The 22,568-nt window shown below is 43.3% G+C and overlaps 3 protein-coding genes across 3 annotated transcripts; 1 reads left to right on the top strand and 2 right to left on the bottom strand.

The window, feature by feature from the left end:
* Window positions 1-421: 421 nt before the first annotated feature.
* On the bottom strand, window positions 422-7,341 carry plp1a (proteolipid protein 1a). The gene is made up of 7 exons (XM_069669355.1): window positions 7,338-7,341; window positions 5,005-5,191; window positions 4,728-4,884; window positions 4,204-4,372; window positions 2,638-2,711; window positions 2,487-2,552; window positions 422-586 (listed from the first exon to the last, which is right to left on the bottom strand). The coding sequence occupies exons 1-7, from the start codon at window positions 7,339-7,341 to the stop codon at window positions 422-424; spliced, it is 822 nt and encodes a 273-aa protein (XP_069525456.1).
* A 2,536-nt stretch (window positions 7,342-9,877) lies between these two features.
* Window positions 9,878-13,024, bottom strand: pcdh20l (protocadherin 20-like). Its single transcript, XM_069669214.1, has 2 exons — window positions 12,977-13,024; window positions 9,878-12,433 (listed from the first exon to the last, which is right to left on the bottom strand). Exons 1-2 carry the CDS (start codon window positions 13,022-13,024, stop codon window positions 9,902-9,904), a joined length of 2,580 nt encoding a protein of 859 aa, XP_069525315.1. The 3' UTR covers window positions 9,878-9,901.
* Window positions 13,025-14,604: 1,580 nt separating this feature from the next.
* On the top strand, window positions 14,605-18,403 carry LOC138598211 (regulator of cell cycle RGCC). The gene is made up of 5 exons (XM_069669939.1): window positions 14,605-14,692; window positions 15,713-15,877; window positions 16,465-16,545; window positions 17,195-17,257; window positions 17,811-18,403. Exons 1-5 carry the CDS (start codon window positions 14,671-14,673, stop codon window positions 17,816-17,818), a joined length of 339 nt encoding a protein of 112 aa, XP_069526040.1. The 5' UTR covers window positions 14,605-14,670; the 3' UTR covers window positions 17,819-18,403.
* The last annotated feature ends 4,165 nt before the right edge of the window (window positions 18,404-22,568 follow it).

The raw sequence follows: 22,568 nt of genomic DNA on the forward strand, positions 1-22,568 counted from the left end.
TATTTCCTCTTCATTAAAAAGAATATTAAGCATGCACCGCATACTGTGAAATAAGATCTTGGCAGGAAAAGAAAAATCTATTTTCCATTATGTCTGCCTTTAAACTACATATTTTGATATCTAACATTTAAAAATTAAAGAAAAACAAAACAGGAAGAGCAGATTTTATAGTCGTTGGTCAGCGCAGAACAATAAAGGAAATATGCAGAAAATATTGAGACATTATGGCTCAGTTTTCACCTGCATCTGTACCATTTTATAACTGATAATATAAAACACAACAACCTATATTTAAATAAAGACATCCAATTAAGCTACAAAGTTGAACCACTAAATTGGAACACTTTACATAGTTTCATTTTGATAACCTGCTCAGTTGTCATTATCGCAGAAAGCTCCTGCAGCCACACTGGAGGCGCTGTCAGGAGGTGTCAGACGTGTTAGCAGGGTACGGCGAGCACAGTGCCCCCCCTCTGTCTCTCTGCAGCCTCCCATACAGGTCATAGCCTCTCCTCTCCTCTTTCGCCCTGTGCCTCAGCTTCCTCAGGTACACCTGGTTCAAAGCCAAGTGCAGGGAACAGTGCACCTGTGGACACAAGAGGAGAGAATACAAAACACCTTACAAAATACCTTGGCCCCTGAATGTGGCACGGAGCCAAGGTTGGAGCGCCAGTTAAACAGTGACACCACCACACGCTGCACATTCACTGACTACAAACAAATATTTTCAGAGGCACTCTGATATTCTTTTTATTATCAAATTTACCAACACAAAAAATAATCATCAAACAGCCAAATCAACCACTCACAGCTCGATAAAGCTTCACCAAAGAGAAGAATCTAATTATAATACTGCTACGTGTTAGTTAGTAATACCCAAAGTGTAAAAGTAGTAGTAAATCAGCTAAGTAAAAGGATGTGTTATACAATAACTACAAAAAAATCCTAAAGAATTAGAGACAAAACAAAGCCGTCCTATCTCTTTAAAAGGACCTCACTCGTGCATTAACAGCAGGGGGACTCACACCTCAAATATGAGCTTTAGGTCGAATATTAAGGTCACTCGATAAGTTAGCACCTAGTGCTTTTGCTATCTCAAAATTATGAGAAACATTTTCAGACCTCTCCAGATCAGAACTAATCAATTATGTCCCTTTTTGTAAAGAAACTATTCAAAATCCTCTAAAATTCCTTCAGTCCCCTCCCTCTGAAACATTTAATTCATTCAGGGGGGAGGTGAGGGTCATGCAGCAGCATGTGGATGGTGTGTGTGTGTGTGGTTTCTATCTCAGAGGAGCTACATTGAGGCTTCAGAGGGGTCTAACCCCCTCTTTGTGTGGAGGACCCTCTCCCTTGACATGTAATCTAACCCTTGGCAGAGACTCGTAGCGCAGGTGGCCCCCACAACTGGCTCCCTATTGGCCAGCTTTAAAAGACAGGCCTGACTCCATTGTTGAGGCTTTTCTCCAGCCCGTGAGAAAAGTCCTGAGGTCAGCGTGAGACGGCAAATGCGTGCTTGTCTGCTACCATGGCAACCAGATGTGAGGGATGGTAGCCATTGTAACCTCTAATCCCCATTCCCTGTAACAGCTGCATACCAGCTGCACGTGCGGCAAGTTGGTGGTTATTTCGTACACATGTTAACTTCTTAGTGGTGTGTTACTTGGATTTTAAGCATAAAATGAATTTTAGAAACTTATATCAGCAAGTAAAAAGAGCAATAATTTACAAATATTTTGGTCATGTGGCTTTGAAAATACTGAAATAAGACTTGCTGCATGTCACATCAGCAGACAAACCTCAGTTACATATAATACAATTAAAAGAAAAGTAAAAAAAAACAAAACAATAAAAATGTTCCAGACAAGAAAAGTAAAAATACAAGACAAAACATTTTTAAGAGTCCGTAAAAACAGGTGGTTCTGTACTGATGATGTGGAGTGAGAGAAGTGTTGTCGTCCATTTAAATCCCCATGTGGGTGGTGAAGTTGTGACAGAGCAGACAGGAAGCGGGTGAGTCTAACACCGTGCACTTATACCCTTTCTCCCCAGATACCGCAGAACAGCAAAGTTATAGGTGGTTGACACAGTGTAGGTGAGCTATGGAAGGACAAGCAGAGACAGGAAGTGTCAGAAAGCAGAAGAAAAACGACACATAAACACTACAAATAAGAAAAACAATATGATTAACTGCTTATGACATTAATTTGATAGCAGATACCATCCATATAACAGCTTCTGTAATGGAGCATGCAAGTATAATGGGTACACCATTTGGCTGGCTGGAAAACCACCAGACATTACAGCATTATTATGATGTTTGTGTCAGCTGAGAAAGAGGAACAGAGAGCGATAGTACAAAAGTCATCAGTCATGGAGGCCGGAGATGCCTCACCGCCTACACTTTGAGCGTCACTAAGTCACATGAGCCATAACACTATTGTTGGTGCAGCCAAATTGGCTCAAGCTGAAGCATAATCACTCACCAGAGCCAAGAGAGTGATGCCCGCGCCGGCGAAGGCAGCAATGTAGAGGTCATAGGTCGTTTGGTACTGATAGGGGGAGATTTGCATTAACATGTTGTCTTCATTTCACGTCAGGCAAATTATCAAACATGACAGCAGAGTTTGAACTTACCTCTCTGGTCTTGCAAATAGTGGATAGAGTTATACCACAAGCTTTCCCTGGCACTGCGTTCCATGGCAGGAGCCCTGTAGAAAATAACATTTCTCTATTTACTTCTATGTCTTATGTACGAGGTCAATCAAAGGATGAAGCTGAGGCTGGCTGTCCATAAATAACATGGGATGACCGAAACCAACAACCTGTTTCTGGCTTGGCTACTTTGTCTTTGGCCCTCAAAAGCCCATTGAATAATAGTGAAGATATAAATGTATAAAAACAGGTCACAAATATAAAGCTTTACTTCTATAAATAGCTGAATCATTTTTCCCAAAACAGCTTGTATGTGTTAGCTAACCCTACTGAAATCTGAGTAAATATTGCATTTATTGGAGCTTGGGATTAATACATATTTGACTAGCTAGGGAGTGTTTACACCTTCAGGTCAGAACATATGGATTCTACAAATACAGTGCAGTGCTCATGTTTATTGTAATGAAGTAAGATGTCATCCAGTGCATCAATGTGCACTTTAAGGCCCTACAGCTCAGTGGATCTTATGGTCGGCTGGACTGAAATATCTTCACAACTAGTGGGTGGATTATCATTACATTTTGTGCAGACATTCGTGGTCCCTGGGGGATGAATCTACTGACTTTTGTGATGCCCTGACCTTCTTCTGGTCCAATGAAGTTGGCATTTTTGGATTTTGGGCCATAATTTGTGGAATATTGGAGAGATTGCCATAAAATTTGTATTAAAACATTTGAATTACCCTCTAGATGAAATGTAATAACTTTGGTGATCCCCTGACTTCTCTTTTAGTGCTATTGTTAAGTCAAAACTTTGATCCAAATTTTACCAAATAGCTGCAAAACTACTGGCATTCCTAAAAGCGTGAGATGGACCTTGTGTTTAGTGCTAATTATTAGCATACATTAGGATGCTAACACACTGGGGCAGAATGATTTACAAGGCTTAAATTGTACCTGCTATTCAGGAGGGTTTAAGCATCATCATTGTGAGCATGTTAGCATCTTTGCTAAGGTACAGCCTTTAGGAATACTGTTGTCTAGTCTTGTTTGTAGGTTTTGGACAAATATGGAGGTCAACGCCAGAGAGGATTTAGCTTTGGTGATCCTCTGACTTCTCTTTTACTGCTATTGCTAAGTCAAAACTTTGATTTTGCCATGACTTTGGTCCAAATGTTACCATATAGCTGCAAAACTAATGGCATTCCCAAAAGCCTGAGCTGTACCTTGTGTTTAGTGTTAATTATTAGCATATCTTAGCATGCTAACACACTGGTGCAGGATGGTAAACATGGCTTAAATTGTACCTGCTTTTCAGGGGCGTTTAAGCATTGTCATTGTGAGCATGTTAGCATCTTTGCTAAGGTACAGCTAATAGAGTGGAGGTTAACGTTACAGAGGAATTAGCTTTGGTTACAAAAGCTGTGAGTAGGAACGATGCATAGTCAGCCTTTCATGGGATTTGCTGACGATTGGAAAAATATTGGGAATCATCAGGCTTAATCCTTAACTGAATATCATTCGTGTGAGAAGCTGGGTGTCTTTTTACCATATTGCCTTGCATCAACACAGAGCTGGTTGATACTGGCCGGGGTCTCAGTCAGAACATCGATAGTGTGGCAGGTGGCGTCCATGTTGTAGAAGAAGTAGACCGGCAGGGCAGAGAAGGCGAACACCAACAGCCACAGCACAGCTAGCACATATGTCATCACTATAAACTGTACAAGCAGAGAGCAGAAGACACATTAGGGTGCTTCATCGTAATAAACCGATGCACATAAGTAATCTAAGAGAGTGTTTTTACGAGCAGTGACTCACTCAGTGACCACATTTACTTTATTTCCTGATTAGCCTCACTCGTTATCTCACTCTCTGTTCTCCTCCTCGTCTTCCAACCACTCAGCTTGTTCCCCATCCGCTCAAACACACACTGTATGCTTATCTTTGCATGTCCCCAAAGGTTTTTAGCAGCTTTAAGATTTTCGGCTCAGCACCCACTAGGGAGTGATATGTGTATTAATCCCATCCAATCTCTCCAATCCCCTTTACTTGTCCCACTCTGGGACCTCTCACCGAGGAGCTGAGGCAGCGGCCACACATGGTGCTCCTGAACTCTCCAAAGGTTTGCTTGGCAGCGCTCGTGGTGTAGAAGCCCTCAGCCAACAGCACGATGCAGTAGAGGAAGAAAAAGGAGGCCAGACCGTAGATGACATACTGGAAATACAGAATGCTGAGAGGAAGCAAAAGGAAAAGAAAACAGACAAATTCAGGGTTACAAAGAACCCAAAGCTCCTAAAAAGAGACGAGAAATGTGATGTCAGTGATGGAAATACTTAAATTTAACACTCACATGTAGGCAAGGGTGATGTAGTCCTGAAGGTTACGGGCAAAGTAAGTCTCGATGAGTCTCTCTGTCTCTGTGAGTGCCTGGTGCCCACAACCACAGAAGAGGGCGATGCCAGAGAAGCACAGCAGTGTGGCGACCAGTGAGCAGTAAGGCACTCCACCCAAACAGCGCATACAGCAGTCATAGCAACCTGTTTGTGAGGACGCAGCAGCATGAAAGTCAATGCACATAATTAACTGATGCAGTATGACAGACAGCACAGGAAATTACTACGTTCCAATGAACAAATTATGCAAAGATCCATGTACTACAAGGACTGGCTCTTTTTTTGGAAGTGTTCAATTAATTCTGGTGTTTATGCCTCTGCCTGGATGCATTTTTGCCTTCCAATGTATTTGTATGTGCTGCTCAAAACTAGGGTGCAACTAGAGAAAATTTGAATTATTTTAATAATTTATCATTTTGTTTGTCCAAAAATGGAGATTGAATGTCTTCCACAGTATCTCAGAGCCCAAGTTGACATCTTTTATTCTTGTTTTTATCAACAAACAGTCCAATACCCAAAAGAGATCACATATAAGCAGCTTATCCTCAGATTTGAGAGGCTGGAATCTGCTTGATATTTTACAGATACTATGAAATAATTATCAAAATTGTTGGCTAGTAATTCTCTATGGATCCACCACATAAATAATTAACAAAGTGTCTCACTTCTCTAAACATTGCACTTCTAACTCCTATGATTGCTTCCCTGTTATGTTGGATAATTCACAAATGATGCTGTATGCATTTTTCATGTTGACTGTTCCTTTTGTAAAAAATAGTCCCTCTGAAAGAAGGGTACAATGAACACCATGTGAAGTTCAACTAAACTTGGGCGGAAGAATAAATTGTACATATATTTCTGACCTCCCTGTGCACATAGAATGGATATTATCTGCATACATGCATAACACAAAGATTAAACATTTAAACAAGCCTTCTCTAGAACAACTGCTAATGCTACTTTCACTACAGCTCGAGCTGCAGCTGTAAACACTTTGGCTCACTCAGTAAAGCAGCGCATTCTAACAAATGGTCATGTGCTACTTGAATGGATGCCAAGGGCCAAGGGCATGGGGATGTGTCTGCTCTGACCCCCGCTCGCACCCTGCCTCCATTCAGCACCCAGCATGGAGAGTGTGAGAAAAAGGGGGAGGATGGAGAGGAGAGACAAAGTGAAAGAGAGAGAGAGGCTGCTTTTGTGACCGCAGAGACAACAGTCTTTGTCCCACAGCATCATGGGGGTACAAGGGCCATCAATGTCAAGCAAACAAAGACCAGAGGCACCTCTATGCCTCACACACACACACACACGGACACACACACATGCACTCATAGACTTCCTTCTGGGTAGACTCAGGAACAAGAAAGTGACAGTAGGGAGCTGTCTGTGCTGGAAGAGGATGGAGAGGCAAATCTACAAACAAACAATGCAACTGTGTGCATGTGTGCCATTACACGCTTGCATGCCTGCATCCACACACTCACACACATGCACACAATGGAGGCAGACAGACTGTGGTTGGTACCATTACAGTAAACACAGATGGCAGGAGGGGCAAATAGATGGCTCTTTAATTGAACACATCTACATGGCTGTGTGTATGTGTGAGTGAAGGGGAGACTCTGCTCACCATCATTCAGACGACATAACTTAACTGTGCAATGGAAGAGGGAGTTTAAAATGATAGTGTTGGAATAGCTGACATATGCTACTATACTCTTAAGGAATTAAATTGAGTAGTTAATTTATGCATACCGCTATTTCCATGGATAAAAAGTGGAGAAATTCTGTCTTTGTCTCTGAAATTTAACATCATAAAGTCTAACCTGTATTTCCCGCTTGCCTTTAGATCCACCTTGTACCAATTTACTAATTAATGACATCACGAGCCAAAGCAAACAGCTGCAGCCCTCTGAAACAAACAGTCCCTCGCTGGAGACTACAATAAAAAAAACAGGCCTCATTCTGGTAGAAAATGCAAAGCCGAGGCCAAGTTCGGCTCTTTAAAAATTGAGAAAGATTGCGACCAAAAGCAAATGCGACAGGGCTCCTCTGAAAGCCGTCCTGCCATCTCAAGCATGAAATAAATCTCATAATATCAGTGGAGCATCAGCCGGTGAGTAGCCGACCTCTAAAGTGACAAAAAACTTAATAACTTGTGATGCCCTCTCACAGTCCCTTCCTTATCAGCGTGCTATCACATGAAATAAAACGCAGATTTGATAATATGAAGTATCCTGTCTGGTTAAAGCTAATAAAGGTAAATAATCCAGCGGCTGGAGTTTCTTACCCATGTCTGGAATGAGGCGTTCAGGACTCGTCGGAGACTTCTGCTGCTGCCTGCTCTGCAGCTGGTCTGCTGATGATATGCGCAACTTGTCTTCGGCCCCCGTATATCAATCTCAACTCGCTTTCTGTTCCCACAACAATGCACAGAGCCGCTGTTGGCTGCAAGTGCAATCTTAAAGAAACAATGTCGCTTTTCAATGAACTTCGTGGCGGGGAATAATGAGGAGGTCAAGGTTCTTACGCTTGCAGAAATTTCCTTAGTTCATTGTTGACGTAAATTTGCACATTTGAAACTTGCTATGCAAATACAGAAAAAGAATTTTGTTTTTCATGGAAAAAATTAGTTGGCCATCCTAACTCTAGGCCTTTGTTTATCAAGGCCTCTTTTAATGACATCATGATAATAAAACCAAATGAGAAGCATGCTGATAATCTTTGGGAATAATTAGACGCTGTGTGTCCCTGGCCAGTGAAGGGGATCTGTCTACAGCGTCAACATGAACCTGCTCACCAAACAGGAAGCTGTCACATGCTAACTGTTTGACTGCGTTGTTTTAGATGCATAAAAAGATCAATCATCCCTGTTTGCAAATGATGTTTATCTGTTAAATGTGTCCTTTAGTCTTAAAGGCAATACACAGACCATGAATAGTGGATAAACCATTTTTTGTTATAAGTCAAATAATGCCTTTAAGCTGCAATGAGGGAATTTGTCAGCATCACTACAGTGAGTCCCTTTGATAAGAAAAACATCACTTGTACCTTTAAATACAGAATAGTTATTTCCTAAATGATAATAAATGCCTTGATTTGTACTACAGGATTAATCCACAGGGTATTTTAGGTCATAGTCGGCTGTGTTCTTTGTCCATGTCAGTTCACGCAACCTCATAACCCACAATCAAATGTTAAGCTTGAGAAAAAACGTATTAAAATGAGCTGAACTGTAAGTGGAGCAGAGCAGCATGCAGCAGGGAAACATCAGTGATCTCAGTCGACCTGACTGTGGCGGAGTGAGAGACTGTCCTCTGATTCATCTCCACCCTCTGGCCAAATACCAGAAATTAAAGAGCCACGTTTGGATTCATTTGCGGCCAGCAGATGGCAGACTTTCTCCTGCAACGGCGCCCTCACAGAGGCAGGAGCTTTATCCCTCAATAGCACTCATTTTTGGATGGAAAAAATCAACAAAACAAGCTGCCTTTCAAATCCAGTCTGTGGGAATGTAAGGCGAATTGTCAGCCATGTCAAAGATGTCCCTGTAAAACCACAAAAGGTCTGCTGTAATATGAATTTGTCTGTGTTTTAATCTAATGGAATCTGTTGTTCCCTCTTTAATTTGTAATTTTGTTACGGGGCTCTTTATTCCCTCTCTGCTAATGTACTTAGCCTCACAGTACAACCCTATTAGATTATTTATTTTTCAGCCGCTAGCTCAGGAATCCTCTGAGAAACACCTCTCATGTTATACAAGCCTTGTTCTCCACAAAGCACATTGTTGTACATTGTGTTTTACAGGTTGGGGCTCCTGGCTCCTTTCCTCCAACACAGGTGTATCTTGAAAGGATCACTCAATAGTTTATGATACCATTAAGATAAAAAAAACATGTTTCTTTTGTGAAAGCTGAAACAATTAGCCTGGCCTCTTTGTGTAATTGTGCGTTAACAGATTCGTAAACACATTTTACTCTGACTCGTTCATACTTTATGCATCACTTAACCTGGTTTGATATCTCAATCGTTCCCCTGCACGCATACTAATGTATCCGTGACACACGAGAGCAAGTGCCTTTTGTAAAGATTTCTTTGAACACAGTGTGATTTCCCTCTAAACATCTGTCATCAAAACAACAAGCCTGTTGGGTTACTTTGTGCTGTACAGTAGGGTGTGTTTTTTTTTCAGCCTTTTGGGTGCCATCCAGCTCTGTTGGTGAGAAGCGGCGCTATCGGATAACAGGTGTGAGGCGGTGACTTGAGACGGCGGTGTTCCTTCCCTCTGCGGCCTCTCACCTGTCCACCTGTGGTCGTCTCAGAGCTGCTTCTTGGGAGACTTTCATCACCTCCCCGCTGGAGGAACGTTAAACCCTTTTGTGTGACTAAATACTTTAGACTCCCCATCATTCAGAGAGGGAAATCTGAGTAAGGCCCAATCAACTCAGCGGACCATTACCTCAGTCGTCTTCTCTCTGCAGGGGCATGGAGAATAATCCCTGAAGATAATTGCTGTAATGCTGGTTTTTTAACAGTCTCTTGCTGTTATACTGTACACATCACCTGTGCCGACTACACGGGGAACAAGCCTCTGCTGATAAAATCAAATACTTCCCTTATCAGATCACCTTATATGCATTCCCGGGAGCTAACAGAGTCCTTTGATCAACTTTATTTCCACTGAATTTTGCTGTTGACAAATGGCTGCGTACACTGTGTATCAGAATAATTCAACAGATATGATTATTAAAATGCAAGAAGCCTTTGACAAATACTCCTATCTTTAATTCAGAGGCTGATTTCATCCTTGAAACAGTGTTAGTGAGGATTATACACTTTGCTCGCTTCATCCTGTTAGTCTTCAGAGTAATATTTGTCTTTGAGCCTGAGTGGAATCTCATTCTCCTCCATCCGCCCGCTCTTGTGCCGCCGTAGACTTCCTCTCCTCTGTTTCAGGTACAAAACAGCCGACACCACCAGCAGACAGGCGGATGCCAGCATCATACACAGGCCTACAAACAGGGTCATCTGACCAGACCTGGTGTCCTCCACCTCACAGATGGGGGCCTTTGATGGGGTTTGGCCGAAGTCGGGCGTCCCTGTCCAGGTGGGCGCTCTGTCCAAGTGGCAGGGCTCCATGCTCTCATTGACCAACAGATTAACCCAGACAGTGGTGTAAAGCGGAGCTGGTTTCCCTCCATCTCTGACCACAATGAACAGGTGATGCATCCCCAGGTCTTTACGTAGAAGTTGCTGAGATACAGTGATATTCCCCGACCTTGGATCCACCTGGAAAGGGCTGCGGTTTTGCGCTAGCTCTGGTGCCGCAACAGTGTACGTAATCTCCGAATTCAGCCCAGAGTCCTCATCGATGGCGTAGATCTTTGTAATCATCGTGCCGGCTATAGTTGCTGGAGAGACAGTGCGGCATGAGAAGTTGCTGCTGGGAAGGATCACTTTAGGCTGGTTGTCATTGATGTCCTCCACAAAGATAGTCACCCTGGCAGTGGAAGTCAAAGTGACCGGGTGGCCGTGATCGCTGGCCAGCAGGTAGAGTTCATAGCGGTCCTGTGTCTCGCGGTCCAAGTTGGTGGTGGTGCGTAGCGTCTCCTGAGTGTTATCCACAACAAAAGGGCCGCTGCTGTTAACAACATGCAACTCTGTGTTCCCGTTCTCCCCTTCGTCTGGGTCCGTCACCCCTACACCTCCCACCTGGGCAAACGGCGGCACATTCTCAGGGATGAAAAAGATGAAGTGAGGGGTTAGAAAAACAGGGGCATTATCATTCTGGTCCAGAACACGAATGGAGACGGTTGCCGCTGACTCCAAGGGAGGAGAGCCGCTATCTCTTGCAAACACGGTGAGTTTGTATTCACCCTGTTGCTCCCTATCCAGAGAGGCGGATACAGACAGTTGACCTGTCACCGAGTCTATGTTGAAGATGGTAGGTGTGTGTTCGTCCAGCCTGTAGGTCACTCTGCCGTTGTATCCGCTGTCTGCGTCTGTAGCTGAAACCTGGAGCAGTGACATCCCCGGCTGGTTGTTTTCCTCCATCTCCAACTGATACTGAGACTGGAGGAATTGTGGAGCGTTATCATTGACATCTGCCACCAGCACCCTGATCACACGCCTGGAAGGAATGATCACAGATCCTTTAGATGATCTCCCGTGCACTACCACAGGAAAATGATGTTCACTTTTCATCTCATAGTCTAAGGGCTTTGATGTGGAAAGCAGATATTTACCATTCTGAAGGTTCAAAGTGAAAGGCACCTCGCTCTCAATGGCAAGAGATGAGCCTTTAAAGCTGCTGTCACCCTCCAGCTCTAAAACAGCTAAGACAGTGGGGGGCTGGTTCTCTTGTAACACCAGAGTCTGGTTTTGATGCTCCGCTATGAACCCGATCTTGATCGTCAGCTCCTGGTTCGCCTTGGGGAGCACGGATACGGTTACCTGAGTGTCTGCTGGGGGGCAGTGACGGCTGCTAGCTAACACTTTCAGCAGCAGCTCCTCGGAGTTGTCACTTTGGAGGTCCTGTGTTAGTCTGATGGACCCAGTGAGGCTGTCAAGGCTAAAGAGCTGCTTGGCCCGCTCGGAGACTTTGGGACTAAGGGAGTAAACGATGGCAGCGTTCAGGCCTAAATCTGGGTCTGTGGCTTTGACCTGAGCTACCAGCGTGTTCTTCAGGGAGTCTCCGGGGAGGGTGACACTGCTGGGGCTGTCAGGGCTGAAGCTCGGACAGTTGTCATTAACATCTGTCACTGTGACTATTAAAGTCGCCGTAGCACTTAAAGGGTCCGAGCCGCAGTCGGTGGCCACCAGCGCCATCTGATACAGCTCCCGAGTCTCTCTATCCAGAGCTGCTTGCACAACCATGATGACAGAGCCGTCTTCCTCCGCTTTTAAACTGAAAACTCCATCAGAGTCTTCCAGGTGGTAGTGCAGCTCACCGTTAAACCCAGCATCCCTGTCCTGAGCCCGGTCATCCAGTAAGAAGCTGGTCCCCACGGTGACATCCTCAGACACCCTCAGGTGTATTTCACCATTTTCAAAATGAGGTGCATTGTCATTGATGTCCTCTATGATCACAGGGAACTGAATAAGGTCTCCTGAGGCCCCCACGACAGCATTGTGTAAAATAATGCATTCCTCAGCCTTTGTCTCCTCGGGGCACAGGGCCTCGCGATCCATCTTTTGCTCAGTGGTGTAGAAATTCCCCGTGTTTTTGTCCATCCACAGATACTGCTGGGTCAGGAGCTGGTACGGAGGTGGAAAGTGTTTACTAAGTGACCCGGCCAGAATACCAGGCTTTTGCTCCTCTGGGACAGAAAACCAGACAGAAGAAGCACAAATGATCTGCCGGAGATGGAGCACGACCAGCAGATTCTGACAGGAGAAGAAAACAAACTGTGAGCAGTTTTTAAAAGCACCGCTATGATTTGACACTCTTTTTGTTACACTTGAAACTGACAGAGTCTAGAGGTTTTCCCTGGTGGTGATAAGGTTTAAACTTCATGCCTCAGTAAGCTCTTTTAGTAAAGGCAGGCGGCTGCACAAAGAAGGTAATATGAGGCCTCGCTTATCTTCCACTAATTACTCTCACACACAAATAACACCAACAAAAAACAATAAGCAAATAGCTAAGAATGTATTTGGCATAACAAAGAAATCTTATTTGCATATATTTCTGCATTTTCATAAATATTTGACAGTCATTAGTTGTTATTTTAATCTTAAAACAGGCTCAGACTGTCTCATTTTTCATATAATCCAAAAACTCTTCAGTGCTTCTCCAGAGGCTCTATCGGTGTGTTTCGAAATTGCACACTAAAGATTAGCATTCGAACTTTTCACTCAATCAGAAACACAGAGACAGTAATTAGATACCATCAGAATGGATAATCCCTGCATTGCTTTTGACCCACTGACCTGCAGCAGTCCAGCCCAGTTCATATTATCAGGAGTCCCATGGCCCATCGCCCTTACACATGTTACCCAAGATCCCCGGCAGCAAGTGAGCGCTGAGGACGGAGGCAGCAACCTAAACCTGCACAGCTGAAGTTATTATTCATTACATGCCCCTCCTACAACACTTACCTTGCGTGTCAGGCAGGAGCAGTCAGAGGAACAACAGGTTTACCTGCATGAGTCGAACACATGTTTTAGCGGCAACTCATGCGCTTCTAAGGGATAAAACCGAGTAAGCATGTGGTTTATTTACATATCTTACTAAACTAAATACGAAACTTTATGGGATGGGATTAATGAGCAAATACCAAATGTGTTTGCACACCTGTTTTTTATTAGCACACCTGCTATCTGCTGTTTATTTTACTACTTCATAATCTTAACAAACTGTGTCTGAATCATTTTTCTCATCTGGTACTGTTTTCTTCTGTCCACGTTTCCAGAAGCCTCTAAAACCCAACAGATCAAGTCTCGATCAATAACAACAGTGGTAAAAGTGTTCTTCTTGTTGCTGCATTCACATTGGAACATGCTGTGCACAGATACAAACTGGTCTTTTATTCAACAGTTCAACACGAGTGATAAAAAAGCAAATCAATTTTTATGTAAAGACCAGAGAGTTGTATTATTGATTGTGCTACCTTTATCTAACACCTTTAGTTACTAATGACTTTGTAGGTTCAGTTTTTAGATTGAAATGAGCACAAATATTTGGAATAACGATGATTAAAAAATTAAAGCAGGGGCAATTCTGCAAAAGTACTTTAACATTTAAGCATTTAACACCATTGGATTTTTTTTTTTTTTACTAAAAAGCACTTCTTCTAACACTGGTAAACATGCAAGGCTACTTCTCTGAAAATTACATAATAAGGCCACAGAGTTGAACATCTGTTCTGTGGGGTTTACACAGAACCTGCACCAGAGCGGCCCCTGTCGACAGAGCAGAGTACTGCATCGTTCACTGTGGAAATTAAATATTTAAAGGGTTTTTTATTCGACACAACTAGCGATTTTTTTCCCCCACCAAAGAGCTCTTTTATAGAAAAATATTAAGTTCCCTCTACACAGCGGCAGGAATTTGGGAAGACAAATTATATAACTAAGCAATAACATCCTGAATATTTTAAAATTAATTTTAGGATGATGCCACCATGCATTCCCAGTGTGACAGTGCTCTTACAAAGCACGTTTAACAACACAGTTTATTATTCTTAAATAAAGTTTCACTCAAACTCAGAGTGACTCTCCGAGGTCCTCTGTAAAATCTTAATGTAGCAGGCTCCCTGTGCCAGAGACAGGAAACACCCTTATGAATACTAAACGAGTAACTTTATAAGTCTACACACAGTCGCTCTCTCTTTTTTAATTTGAAAGCATGGGAAAAACTAAACGTCTCGACCTGAGTTACGTAACGGCTTATTTCTGTCTGTCTCATTTGCGTTATGGCTTTTCCTTTCAACTTTCCGCCCACTTTTTCCAGCTGCAGCAGACTCTGAGGTCTCTCTGCGACATGATTGGCTGCTCCGGTCTGCTAGCTTAGCGGGTGTGGAGGGAATTAGAATAAAACTACAGCACTTCTCGTCAGCTTCAAACTGTTTTAAGGAAACCCTGAAAGACAGCAGCCTGTTAGTGTGTTACTTCACTGCTTCAACATGTCCTCAAACTTTACTACAGGTGAGTTCAGCAACTTCTTGAGCCATTACTTTATTAATGATGATACAGTGATGATGAACAGACCTGCGTTTAACAGCTAACACCGGTTTACTCCTGTCACAGAGGCTGTTAGCCATATTTTAAAACATTTAAGTTTCTAGACTTGTTTCTCTTTATATATCTCATACTTTAAGTTAAAAAGAAAGTAAATGGCTCCCATGCTTTAAGTTTCCACGCTTTCTTTTCTTTCTTTCGTTTTTAAACCACGTTTTTTATTTGTTGGCATATTTTGAACAGACGTGGCATACATCTGTATTTTTTAAATATTGACACGTTACTTCCCTTTTCTGAATAAAATTTCTAAGGCTGTAATCTTTAATGACTCACTAACAAGGACGTTTTAACAATGTGTTTTTGTTTAAAATTTTTCTTGGAGTATCCTTCTAACACATTGCATCATATTTCCCAAACTGTTAAAGCTTTTTCATATTCATGTGTGCTTGATAAAGTAACTGGTGGATAAAGTGAGGTCTGTCCAGCCATACTGCATCTGTTATTTTACGACTCTACTTTTATTCAAGGAAATGTTGTTTTATTTCCGCCTAAAGCGTACAACTTGGACTTAAAATGTAATATTTGTTTATCACAGTTTGCAGACCAGTTGTTTTACAGGCTGTTAGATGTTTTATATGCCTTATGGGCTGTTAGTTTTATATTCACACATCAAGTTATCGGATACAGCCCACTGACATAAACACCAACTGCAGGCTGTGCCTTTTAGCTTTTATGTAATTTCATTTTTCACCCAGAAGATATGTTTTTTGTCGCAAGTTATTGCTTACATTTGGATATCTCCAGAATCTTTGAAATGCTAATTATTTGTTTGTTTTATTTCAGAATTAAACGCCACATTTAATCGGGGCTTTAAAATGTTTTCTTTTCCGCTCTTCTGCCTTTTCTGAAATGACTTCAGACCCTCTGAACATTTTCTCTCAGTGAAGTAATCTGACTTCTCTCCAACTGCTGACACATTTTCCGCAGACTTGGAGCTGGAGCTGGACGACTTGCTGCAAGAGTTCCAGGATGTGGTGGAGGAGCTGAAGGCCCCCTCTCACAACAGAGCTCACGTGTACCAGCGTGTCCTGCAGGAGGCTAAGACCCGCACAGGGCTGGCGGACGACAGCGGGGTCGAGGACTCTGACTATGGTGAGTTACTTAATGGTCAATCTAAAACAATGTTACAGTGATCAAGATAATATTATTGTACAAAGCGTGGGGAAGGAGAGACATTATTTATGGAGCCCCCCGGGTGCTGGTTGAGCTCCTTTATCAGTCCAAACAACTGCAGCTCGACACTTTTAATTTGCATGAAATTAGTAGTGCAAGAGGACACTTACCGGTACACTGTTTTGCTTATGAAAATACTGTAGCTGTGTACTGGAATGAACTGCAATTGCGGATAACCCATCTTCTGTAATTGTCTGTTTTGTGCTGCGTTTGTCGGCGGTTATGAGATAAAAGAAGAAAGGTTTTTCTGCTCCCATGCGTCGTCATTATTGAAAGTATTTTTGCCCCCTAATGCTTCAACAGGCAAATCGCTTTCAAAATCTGACACTCGGGAGTCGCTAACGGTGAACACGTGTTTACCTTTATTTTACTGCATGTTATTATCATTATGTGCAGCTCCTGCATTGTGTAAAATTTGTTGTCGTTGTCATTGATCATTTGCATGCTTGCTGGCCTCCTGTTTTTTATCCGCTCTCACTCCCCCCCTCTCCTCCCTCTCCCCCCAGGCAGCGAAGCTTCTTTGGGAAACAGTTTGAACACCAGCGAGGAGGAGCTTCACACAGCAGGCATAACGCTGGCACCGAAAGGTACTCGAGGCTCCCATCAGCCCATCTCCATCCAGATAGCCCTTGTTCTTACAGTGATCACTATCGCTTTCTCTCTGATCACTATCACAGCCACACAAAAACTCTCAACGTTAGCCTGGGAGCTCTTTTGTTTTTACACAACAAAGCCCCTGCCGCTGTGACTGTGACGTCTCAGCCCCCCCCAAAGTCTCCTGCAGGGGTTATTTGTCCCATAATGTAGAGGGAAGAGGGGCTCAGGTGTGTGCAAATGAATTAGAGTGGGTGTGTTTCGCATGCAGACACACAGACTACTGTTAAAATCTCCAAGGATAAAAACAAGGAGGTGACCAGGAGGTGGCATCCACTGTGTCAGTGTTTACACAGAATACCTTAAGATGTTTACAACAAAGATCCATCAAGCTGTCGAGGTTTTTTTAGCGCTTAAGATCAGCCTTTATCTCTGTAGAAAATAAGCTGAAAATGTGTTTGCCAGTCCAAGAGCAGTTTGCTTCATATGTAATTCTGGGACTTAGATTAGTTCTCAGCATTCGGTCCAAAGGAAATACCAGGGCACTGAGCCGCATTTCTCCACAAAAATGTTCCACTGCTGTTTTTTTTTCTCTATAATATAGTTTCTCAAATTGCATTTCTCTCTGTCGTCTGTCTGCAGCCAAGCTGGGAGACACGAGGGAGCTGGAGAGTTTTATCAACATGTTGGACCAGGAACTCGCAGGTAAGTCTTTAAGAGAATTACAGCCTGTATCACTCAATCTTCCCTTTATTCCTTTTCCACTTAAGCTGACAAGCCAGCAGGCTGCAGTGTGTAGTGGTGGCAGAGATGCAGACAGAAACACAAGAGTGCGTTGTTGTAGCCACTTTGTTTTTACCTTGTACTAAATCCCCACCACCACCACGTTTATCTCAGAGCACCTCTTGTGTGTAAATGCCATGTCTGGGGACTCAGGTGGGCTATCTACACGACCTTTAGTGATAATAGCATACTTGACTACTTGAGCATCATGATCCTGCTATCACCACTAAAGCAGTAGAGGGAACTACACACGCATGGCCTTGCGTACGTACACAAACCACTAGGCACACAGCATAAATCCTCTGCTATCAGTGGTCCTGACGCCGAGAGAATTAATGCTACAAATTAATCGTAACTCCCTCTCTATCTTTAGGAGGCTAGTTAGAGCATGTTTATGTGTTTGTTAGTGGCCTGTGTGCTTTTTCTTTTCTTCTGGCTCCTGAGCTTAAGAAGTTTTCTCTTTCTTCTTCTGCAGATATGTGAACAGAGCGAGAAAATGAGCCACGTAGACGAGGGGGGAGAAGGAGGCCGGGGGCGACACGGCCGAGCAGACAGGCAGATCTACACCAGAGCAGATCTGAGGGAGCAAACGCTCCCCTGGCTGCTGCAGGGGAAAAGGTTAACATGAGAAATTAAAAGGGCACTCCATTCCAAAATGCAAGAACACCCTCAGACCTCTGGCGACGACGCGTCCAGCGGGCAAGACGACGTCCCTGCAGCATCAGATCCAAGATGTGCGACTGATTGCTTAAACTAGCGAAGCCTCCATCTGTCCGGGAAGGGGAAGAAAACGCCGCCTAGAGTGCAGACAGCACGTTTACGATTCTCTAAAGTACTATTCCAGAAAAGGGCCCTAAACTCTCAGTGCCATATTTTTTATTGAAAAGGAGGCAGATCTTTGTTTGGTTCAAATCACAAATGGCACTTTAGCTTCAAAATAGTCCGACGGGTGAAGATCTGCTCATGTGTTGACGTCTCCAATGTACAGTTCTTGTTAATATCCTTTTTTTGAATATAAATAGTTGTACAGATGACTGCACATATAAATAAAGCCTAATTTTGATTGAATGTTGTAACAGATTTTATGTCCTTTGTTGATACAAAACTATATTTAATCTTCGAGAAACTGATCGCCTTTCTGCCCACATCTGATACACACACACACGCACGCACACACACACTGCTGAAGCCTTTCTCTTCTCTAAATCTCACTCCTGACAGCACTGACAACAAATTATACTCAGTGTGCCTGCACCTTCACCGTGCCCTAAAATGACTGTTGCTACTGTCACACCACATGTCTCTGAGGCCCTTCACCCATTCTTCTTTGTTTGTTCCCCTGCTTCCTGTACGCCTGCTCTGATTACGCTTTGAGTTTCACTTCTACCACGAATCAGGAAAGCCACAAATTTAGCCCAGACACCATGTGAAGACAGCTGAAAGAGGAAGTGCGTCAGTTGATCTGTGAGAAACAATGATGATTTAGATATAGCTTATTACCACAAATCCAGGCTGTATAGAGAAGGAAGGAAACGGTTCTGCTTTGTTTGAGTCTCGTATAAAAGAGCGTCTCAGCAGTTACCGACTGTGACTTACCATCATGGCTGTGTTTATATTCGGCTGTCAGTTCTCTCGAGTCTAGGTTCATCCTGTGCCATCCGTTTAAAGGTGTCTCCTCCTTTTTTGTCAAAACAGCACTGCTAAGGAACAGACACAGACAAGGCTGAGGTGAAATGTGATTTTTCACTTGTGACTTGTAATTTTACATTGACTGACATGAGCTGTGTAATCCAGCTGAAGTATGCAAAATTATTTTTAGTATGCTGACGACCTGCCAGATTTGAGCAGCGCATGAGGTTAAATGAGGACCTAAAAGCAACAGGCAAGATCTCTGAAATATTAAGTGGCACACTTTATCGTAATAACACACAAGGCCTTGGTGGAATGGGTGATGTAAGCCAAGGAAAAGTTGTGAGAACAGACACGTCGGGGACCAGCAGTTTATTGAATTGACTTTGTTTTCTCCTCAAAAATCCCCAGACGGCTGTTTGATACGACCCGTCACCTACACCACCTGCCCTTGTGATATATTAAAGACAGACTGCTTTGGTGGAGCTGCTTTTTGAGATCAAGTCATTGTCATTCGCCAAAGAAAGGAAGGCTGGATGTTTAAGTTACTGCTCCTTGTCTGTTTATGTCTCATTAAAAGACACTTTGTTCAGAAAGTTCACTGTTCTGAACGCAGGCCAACTATTTAACCCCGTTGACCGAGACGAGCGCAGCCGCTGCTCCGGGGGGAGTAGTGAGAGCAAATGAGCTTAAAATTTGACATTACCGCAAAGCAAAGAGGAAAAGTGGGAGCAGAAAGAGACCAAAAGGGAAACTGAGAGTGTTCAAACAATAAGGAAAGACACAGGGGGGGTGTAGAGTAACCTGCTCCTCCTGTGTTGTCTGTTCCACTTAGAGAAAGGCGAGGATGACTGATTGAGGCCACAGCTGTTCAGGATGGTGGTAACAAACAAAGTTGGAACTTCCCTCACAAACGAAGGGCACATCCTGTTTTCAGAGGCCGAAGGCGAGGAATTGCAACAATGCAGGAAATGTGACGGTGTAGCAGAGATGAAACAGAAAGGCATTTGATTAGAAGTCTCCCTTTGTGTGTCCCGTGGTGGCCTCGTAACAATGTGTTTCAGATCCTGTCTGGTACTTGACATAGTCGCCACACTCACCTGCTCTGATCCGCATTGTCATTTCATTGTACACGGAAAGCCAGCGGCTGCTAATTATGCTGTATGATTTTTATTAGATTGCTCTTCAATGGGATCTTGATGTAATATATCTGCTTGTCTTATGGGAACACCTCCCCATTGTTTAGCTAATTACTGTGAGACCAGCATTTGATTGGCATCGCACCAAAGTAAGAGGCCAATATGTCAGCCGGTCGCCTTGTTTAGATAACAGACAGAGTAATGATGAATGAACTGGCTTCATTAGCTTGTAAATTAGAATGAATAGATGTTATGATGAGACAGTGTACGGTCTTGAGAGATGGAGACATAATAAGTATGTTGCGCCCCTTTTGCCCGTCACCTATAGACTCAGGCATCCCGGTAATAAATGTCACAAACACTTAAAATCTCTCCACACAATGCTGGTTTGTTTTAAGCTAGTTAGAAAGCTAATGAAGATGTAATTGAGTATAGCAGGAAGGAGACACTTGTTATTATCAGACAATGAGTAAATGAAGCAGAGATATGGCCTGTGCAGCGAGGCTATCATGGCCGAGATGAGTGCAGCATGCCGAGCACGCAGTCTTCTGTCGTCTGCCTGATGAGAGACCGAGCAACGCCGCTCCCCTGAGAGCTCCCCAAATGGTCGAGGCTAACAACGCTCTCCCAAGGAATGAGCTGGCTCAATCGCCCAACACACTCACACACACCCAACCAGCACCGCCAACATAACCCAACACACAAACACATACACACAGAATTGTCAGATTCTGACTGGGTCTTACATAACAGAGGCCGGTCCCTGAGCCCGGATCAAGGACTCAGATCACTGCTTTGTTATTCTTGCAGAACTCGCCAAAGGCAGAGCGAGGAGCTTGGGCCATAAAAGACGTCAGTAGTGTGCTGTGAAATAAAATCACTCATATGAGAACACTTCATAGTTGTGTGAGAGTTTTTTTCTATAAGCCATAAATACAGTACTTTAAAGCCAGTGATTCTTTTTTTTTGATCATGTGAAATTAGCCATGCTAGCAGCTCACTGTCAGTCTGTGGTTTGGTTGCTTGGTTAACTAAAGTTTGGACTTAACTATCCCAGGAACTACACAATAGCCTTCTACAAAATCCCCTCACAGACAGTAATGCCTCCCACATCATGTTTCCTAATGACTTGGTGGTGACATTTCCTCCAGTGGAACCGCGGGGGTGACATTTCTGGTTTTGAGTGAATTGTTTCGACAACTTTTTGATTCTTTGTTATTTGTTCTCTGTTGTTGTTTTTTAGACATTTGTGATTTCCACAAACGAATTGCAATGACCTGAGAAAACCCCTACTTCCTCAAACTACCATCAGAAAGTCTAAATTTCCCACAGGCCTTCATTGTTTACAGGAACTACAGTAGAAAAGACTTTCCCATCACTCTTAGCTGTACTTGGTGTAGTGCTAATTAGCAATGCTAACAAGCTAATGTGCAAAACTCAGATGATACACATGGTAAACAAATGCCTGCTAAACACCAGGGGTCAGTTTCACAAAGCAGGTTCAACAAACTGTGAGTCTAACCCTGAACTCTGAGTTGATCTACGCTGAGATAGGAAACTCTGAGTTTTCGGTTCCAGAACAGCTGATTTGAGTTAGTTTGATCAACTCGGAGTAGTTTCACCTAGGGTTAAGCTCGTGCACCACAACTATAAAAAGACAGCATCAATGGAACCCACGATTCGACGAGTCACCATGGCAACGGGGAAGGGGGGCTGCGTTTTTCACCCCACTAGAATTGGACATCTTAATGCGCTCATACAGCGAGTTTGAACATGTTTTTAGAAAGAAGTTCAACACCGCTGCAGCTGCAAAAGAGAGGGAGACGGCGTGGGAGAACATTGCTGCTCGGGTCAATGCGTAAGTTTAAATGCAGTCCTTTGCAATCACAATAATATTACAGGGGAAAACTGCTTCAATGGTAGCCTATTAATTTATTTCATTTAGGTGCAATCCCGCGGGGGAGAAGCGCACTTGGCAGCAGCTTAAGATGAAACATAAAAACATACAGTTGCCTTACTCGAGTGCTCTGCATCTCCGACATTGTACAAAAAACTCCCATTTGCAAAGAAACGCAGCGCAACACACAATATCTGCTGGGATGTGAGAGCACGACTACGGTTGGTAATGTTGCAAATGTTAGGACGGATTAGGTTGTGTATGTAGATGATGGACTGTGACATGAAACGGTACCGCTCAAAAAGATAATTGTCTGGAAATGCTAGAACATCTATGCGCGGTCTGATAACCATCTCCCGACCAGGTTAGGTTCATAGAGTCTGTTACTACGGTAACTGACCGGATCTTAAGTAACCTCTCTCTGTGAAACAGGCTAGAGTTACCCCTCTTTCTCTGGTTTGAGTTACCTCTGTGAAACGGACCCCAGCACATTAGCATTATCACAGTGAGCATGTTAGCATGCTAATGTTAACATTTAGCTCAAAGCACTGCTGTGCCTAAACACAGC

This window comes from Semicossyphus pulcher, unplaced genomic scaffold (genome assembly GCF_022749685.1).
Source record: "Semicossyphus pulcher isolate SPU_LCO1_2020_fin unplaced genomic scaffold, fSemPul1.0.p SCAF_2, whole genome shotgun sequence".
Taxonomy (NCBI): domain Eukaryota; kingdom Metazoa; phylum Chordata; class Actinopteri; order Labriformes; family Labridae; genus Semicossyphus; species Semicossyphus pulcher.

What these genes read in the sequence shown, in the direction of transcription:
- plp1a (XM_069669355.1), bottom strand. An exon ending in TGTTGATGCAAGGCAATATG is followed by an intron (nt 2,712 to 4,203) that starts GTAAAAAGACAC and finishes TATTTTCTACAG; the next exon opens with GGCTCCTGCCATGGAACGCA. An exon ending in GCATCACTCTCTTGGCTCTG is followed by an intron (nt 587 to 2,486) that starts GTGAGTGATTAT and finishes TTGTGTCCACAG; the next exon opens with GTGCACTGTTCCCTGCACTT.
- pcdh20l (XM_069669214.1), bottom strand. Translation starts at nt 13,024, where the DNA reads ATGGGCCATGGGACTCCTGATAATATGAACTGGGCTGGACTGCTGCAG. An exon ending in ACTGGGCTGGACTGCTGCAG is followed by an intron (nt 12,434 to 12,976) that starts GTCAGTGGGTCA and finishes TTCTCCTGTCAG; the next exon opens with AATCTGCTGGTCGTGCTCCA.
- LOC138598211 (XM_069669939.1), top strand. Translation starts at nt 14,671, where the DNA reads ATGTCCTCAAACTTTACTACAG. An exon ending in GTCCTCAAACTTTACTACAG is followed by an intron (nt 14,693 to 15,712) that starts GTGAGTTCAGCA and finishes CATTTTCCGCAG; the next exon opens with ACTTGGAGCTGGAGCTGGAC. An exon ending in CATAACGCTGGCACCGAAAG is followed by an intron (nt 16,546 to 17,194) that starts GTACTCGAGGCT and finishes GTCTGTCTGCAG; the next exon opens with CCAAGCTGGGAGACACGAGG.